The sequence below is a fragment of the Cajanus cajan genome, chromosome 5 (assembly GCF_000230855.2).
Source record: "Cajanus cajan strain Asha chromosome 5, NIPB_CcT2T_4, whole genome shotgun sequence".
Taxonomy (NCBI): domain Eukaryota; kingdom Viridiplantae; phylum Streptophyta; class Magnoliopsida; order Fabales; family Fabaceae; genus Cajanus; species Cajanus cajan.
Genome location: NC_138521.1, coordinates 64,577,956 through 64,583,955, shown reverse-complemented (window position 1 = coordinate 64,583,955; position 6,000 = coordinate 64,577,956). Strand labels below are relative to the sequence as shown.

Sequence of the window (6,000 nt, the reverse complement as noted above, 5' to 3'; positions counted from 1 at the left end):
TATATACAATAAAATTTATTCAACTACTAATCACATAACAAGTATATATATATTGCAATAATTCTTACTATAGTATGTAAAGAGATCCTAGTAGCTTGTCACAACTACTATATATAACTAGTATAACTACACAGAGGTAACTCCAAGATATCAACACCATCAATGCTATAATGACCCCAAAAGACTCCATCTGCATAACCCATCCCTATTTTACTCTCATACTAAATATGATCATCATAGTTTAACTACGTGAAAATATTAAGGATAAGTTGATGGAATAACACTAAGGCCAAAAAGACCAAGAGGTGATATATTGAAGGAGGCATGAGGAATGGGTTAGTGTTGAAAAATCATAGGAGGAGTAAGCCTACTTTTGGGCCTTAGCTCCTAAGTTTTTATAGCATTTATTTTTATTCCTATTTTTGCCCTTGTCTTTAATTTCTTATTTTACCCTTGTATTTTGGGGTATCTTAGTCATAGGATTTATTTTCTTTTGTATTTCCCATTTTACCCTTGTATTATGGGGTGGTTTAGATCATAGATTTTTAATTTTGGGCTAAGATATTTAATTAGGGAGCTAGACACATTTTTGGTGGTGTTTGGACCTATTTTTGGACTTAGAAAGGCTTAGGCCCAAGTGGAAGGCAAAGGTTGCATGGTCTTATCATGCACCTAGATGTAGCCTAACTAAACCCAAAGATTCCATCCTAGGCCACCAAGTTGCATCTAGGGTTAATTTGGATTTCATTTGGTGTGCATTTGGCACCCTAAATGCAACCCTAGATGCCTCCCACACCTATAAATATCCTAAGCACCACACCTTGTAAATACTTTGGATATTAAATATAAAGAGAGCCTTTTGTGCCTTTATATCTTTCCTTATTCACCCTTGGCTAATTCGGCCACCTCCCTCCCATCTCCACCTTGAGAGAAACAACCCTAGAAGTGGCCTTCATCACCATGAAGTGAGCCAACCCTAGAGTACCTTTCTCAAGCCTTTCATCAAACACCTTCTACCCAACCTCCATTTTCGTCCATTCCATCATCATCCACCCTAAAACCTTGTGCCACCTTTGAAGAACTTGATCCTTGGAGAAGACATCCTATTCTTTGTTGATCATCTCAAGTTTATGCAAGTAAGGATGTCATCATGTGGTATCTAGAGCCTTGGTTCTTCAAGGGTAACACTTTCTTTGTCTCTACATATATTCGGTCATGTCATGTCATCCTTGTTTGTCTTCTAAGTGTGCTTAAATGAATCATCATAATTGCCATATTTTGATGATCCATAAATCTCCTTTCTTGTATTGATTCATACCATATCTTCCTTGTGAATCATCTTGGCATTTTAGGCTTTCTTATTTAGGTTCTTGCCTTTTTCTTTAAATTTTTTAGTTGCTGGAAATTTTGGGCTGCATGATATATTAATGCTTTTTATTTTTTTAATCCATCCGGTTTTGTCATAAGCTTGTCTCTCTGAACTACCTTGAAAGAAATTCCAAGTTTTTTATGCTTAGCCTTTGAAATGAACAAAAAATGACATGCATGCCACTTGTTTGATGAAATGGCCGTGAGTCCTTGATGTGCTTTAGAGAGTCAATCATGCATGATAATTAGTTCTAGCATGTTCTACATTCCTAAAGTATCATGTGTGATTAATTTCTTTGCACATACTTGCTTTAAAAATTTTGGCCACTTTGTGTAATCCTTTGTGCACTTGATATGCCTATGTTTTGTTTGATGTTTTGAGTATGAAAATAACTTTTATGTGCATATTTTTGTTGCTGGACATTGCACATTAAACCTTAAGAAAACACTCAAAACTTGTCTCATTAAGCCATTATAAGTCACTAAAAAGGATACTCCAAAAATTTGCTATCCAAACCAACAAACACAAGTGTAAAACCCAAGCAAATGAAAGGTATAAACATTAAAAAAAAAAAAAAAAAAAGAGTGGCTGGACTTTTGGGACAATTAAACCGCACCTTAGCCAAGTATAAAAAGGAACAAAATCAAAAGAATCAAAGACAAAAGTAAAGGAACCTTTGCTAGACTTGTGGAGTTTTGGACCAAATTTTCATACCTTGGCACTTGGAGTTATTCTTGGACTTTTGGACAATGCTTATTGACTTTATGAGACATTTAATCAAACACATTAAGTGCATTACTTTCTTTTAAGCCTATTTGATAAATTCTATTCTAGTGCCATTCTAGGACTTATTCTCTTGTGTGATTACCTCTCTTAATGTGCCTTAATTTTAGTTTTGTGTCTTCATTCTACTCTTAAGTTTGTCTTATCAATTCCACTTGAGTTTAGCCTTTTTAATTGTGCCTTTTTAGTTTTTCTTTCTTGGCCTCTTGTGCTCTTAGGTTTTGGTTTCTTCTTGACCTAGGTGTGGAAATCTTCTAAACACCACACACTTTCTTGGTGGATTGAGTGGAGGGGCTGTCCGATTTGAGTTCAAGGAGCTTTGGAGGATTACACTAAATAAAAGAGTGCAAACACCATTGAAAGGCTAACCTTGGGTTTTCATTGTGAAGGGGTGGAGATTTGAAGACTTGGAGACACAATTTTCTTTTCTTACTTGTTCTTTCTTGATTAAATTTTCGGCCTTTTTTTTGTATTTTGGGCTTTTGCTTTCATTCATTTTGGGTTGTAATTGGCCATTTTAAACATCTTCAATTTGGTAGTAATTTCGTGTAGTTTGAAGATGATTTGAAAACCTTCACCTAGGAATTTGACTAGTATATGTTTTAAGTTGCTTTCCTTTACATGTTTTAAAGCTTTTGGTAGTATAATTGCTTAGATCTTTATTTTGTCTAAATTTTCGTTTAGTAGGCCTTTCTTTTGCCTATTAGGAGGGCGTGCACACACACACAAGTATTGTGAAAAAATTGTTTTGTGAGAAAAGTTTGAAAAGGCTTAGTGATTTTTACTTGAAAAGGCTTGGTTTTTAAGTGATTCTTAGTAGTCCTCCTCCCTTGATAGTTCACTTTGTACACTTAGGCCTTTTCATACCAATCTTGCATCTTGAAAACCTTTTTTTTTGTGAAAACCTTTTTATCACTCATTCTTTGTGAAAACCTTTTTACCAACCTTTTGAAAACAAATTTGTGAAAACCTTTTCTTGATCAAAGATGAGTGATCATTCTAGTGTACATGGTCATAATTCTTGTAGTACTAGGTCTAGTGTTAGAGATGAGATTAGAGAGTTAAAAGAGTACATAAGAAAAAAAGAAGAGGAGCACATAAAAAGAGAGGAAGAAATTAGAAAAAGGGAAAAAGAAAATACTAGGAATAAGGAGGAAATAAAACAATTACTTGCAAAATTAGTTGAGAGGAGAGAAACTAGTGGATCCAAACCTAGGGTTTTCCCAACTAGGTATCAAAAATCCAAAGAGGTTAGAATCCCTAAGAGTATGCATGAGGAAGAAAATACAAAAAGAGAGGAAGAACTTAGAAGAAAAGAAAAAGAAAAGAAAGAAAAAAGGAAGAAAACTATAGAGAGGGTTAAAGAGTGGTTAGAACAAGAAAAACAACAACCAACACTCTTAGAGAAGAGTAAGGAGGATAATGTTTCTTCCAAAGGGATTATGCTTGAAGAGAGTCACTTTCCCATTGAAAATGATTTAAAAAAGACTCTCTTTATTCATCAAGACCTTAACTCTTTCTCTCACGTTGCCACTAGTCATGAAGTGGAGATTCAAAAACAAGTTTTTTTTAAAGAAAAAGAATCTCAACTTCAAGATTTAGTGAAGAAGAAGTGGACTTCACTTAGTACCACCTCTTGTACTACTTCCTTGGTAGTGCCCAAGGTAGATAAGCCTTCTTTCTTTAAGACTCTTTCTACTTTAGTTTTCTTCATAAAGCACCCAACTTTTGGTTTGTATGGTTTGTTGGATACATCTCATGGTGTTGTATCTTCTATTTTTGATCTTGAAGGAAGTTCAAACTTATTTGAACTTAACTTGGATACTTCCCTACAAGACAAACTTAGATTATATGAGTTTTCTAGACTCCTCTTAACACCTTTTTCCCATATGTATCTAACAAATAATGCAATACAAAGTTGTTTAGGTAATTTTTTAGTTAAGTTTTCTTTATTTTCCAATACATACCTAGGTCACTACATTGGGTACCTCCAACAAGATATTTTAGTTCCTAGGACTAGTGCTTTAGTGTGCTATAGTTTTAGTCTTTTTAATTTTTAGGTTTTAGTTATACACCTAGACTTCACCATGGGGAGGATCCTATCCTTAATATTAGAAAGTCTAGTCCTTTTAGTTTAAACAACCTTTTTAGCATTTTTAGTGGAACTCCTCTTAGGATACATTTTCCATTTCTATCATATACTGTCACCTTTAATGCTTATTTTTATGTTTTTATTGGTCATGAGGCCCACCATGAAGAACCTCTTGATTTGAGGTCAAATCCTTTTCAAGAGGGAGGGAATGATGGAATAACACTAAGGCCAAAAAGACCAAGAGGTGATATATTAAAGGAGGCAAGAGGAATGAGTTAGTGTTAAAAAACCATATGAGGAGTAAGCCTACTTTTGGGCCTTAGCTCCTAAGTTTTTATAACATTTATTTTTATTTCTATTTTTTCCCTTGTCTTTAATTTCCTATTTTACCCTTGTATTTTGGGGTATCTTAGTCATATGATTTATTTTCTTTTGTATTTCCCATTTTACTCTTGTATTATGGGGTGGTTTAGATCATAGGTTTTTAATTTTGGGCTAAGGTATTTAATTAGGGAGCTAGACACATTTTTGGTGGTGTTTGGACCTATTTTTGGACTTAGAAAGGCTTAGGCCCAAGTAGAGGGCAAAGGTTGCATGGTCTTATCATGCACCTAGATGTAGCCTAACTAAACCAAAAGATTCCATCCTTGGCCACCAAGTTGCATCTAGGGTTAATTTGGGTTTCATTTGGTGTGCATTTGGCACCCTAAATGCAACCCTAGATGCCTCCCACTCCTATAAATACCCTAGGCACCACACCTTGTAATACTTTGGATATTGAATATAAAGAGAGCCTTTTGTGCCTTTATATCTTTCCTTAGTCACCCTTAGCTAATTCGGCCACCTCCCTCCCATCTCCACCTTGAGAGAAACAACCCTAGAAGTGGCCTTCATCACCATGAAGTGAGTCAACCCTAGAGTACCTTTCTCAAGCCTTTCATCAAACACCTTCTACCCAACCTCCATTTTCGTCCATTCCATCATCATCCACCCTAAAACCTTGTGCCACCTTTGAAGAACTTGATCCTTGGAGAAGGTGTCCTATTCTTTGTTGATCATCTCAAGTTTATGCAAGTAAGGATGTCATCATAAGTTAGTGATCAAAATAATCAATATATATAGTGAGTACAAAAGTAAAAGCAATCACACTACCCACATAATCCACTCAACTTGTTTCAACACATCATTATTGACTACAACTTTTAAATACAATACAACACGTTTTTCAACTTGAACAACACCACAATTTACAACACAACAACACATCTTATCAAAATCAATATCGAACATGGACAACATAGCATATGCATAACACAATAATTATATGTGTCGTTACACATTTTAACTATGAGATCTCTAACAACATAAGTGAGCGGTCTAAGTGTCTTGACTTTACTAAACCAACAACCTAATCTTTTCAATCCAGCTAGATCAAATACTAATTTGGATAAAATTCACAACAGAACATGGTTTCTCGAATTTCTCCACTTAAACTAGGAAGCTTAGTATTTCTATAAAGGTAGAACAACTTGGGTGTGAGTCCATTACAATAATAACTAGCGTAATTAAGCCACCTATAAGATTAATCCGTCGACTATCCTCTAAATACTATGTCTTTTCAATACTTAGAAATTTTGGCTTTTGTCCTTGTACCTTATTTTAATTTGGTCGATTTATACACATATGTCTCAACATAACCCACATATTGCATCAACTAAGGCTGAAAGAGACTAAACTATTCACTTAAACGATCAAC

General features: G+C 34.7%; 1 protein-coding gene across 1 annotated transcript; it reads left to right on the top strand.

Moving 5' to 3' along the window:
• Nucleotides 1-531: 531 nt before the first annotated feature.
• Nucleotides 532-4,372, top strand: LOC145957776 (uncharacterized). The gene is made up of 2 exons (XM_083074183.1): nt 532-1,181; nt 2,394-4,372. Exon 2 carries the CDS (start codon nt 3,139-3,141, stop codon nt 4,210-4,212), a length of 1,074 nt encoding a protein of 357 aa, XP_082930309.1. The 5' UTR covers nt 532-1,181; nt 2,394-3,138; the 3' UTR covers nt 4,213-4,372.
• Nucleotides 4,373-6,000: the final 1,628 nt, after the last annotated feature.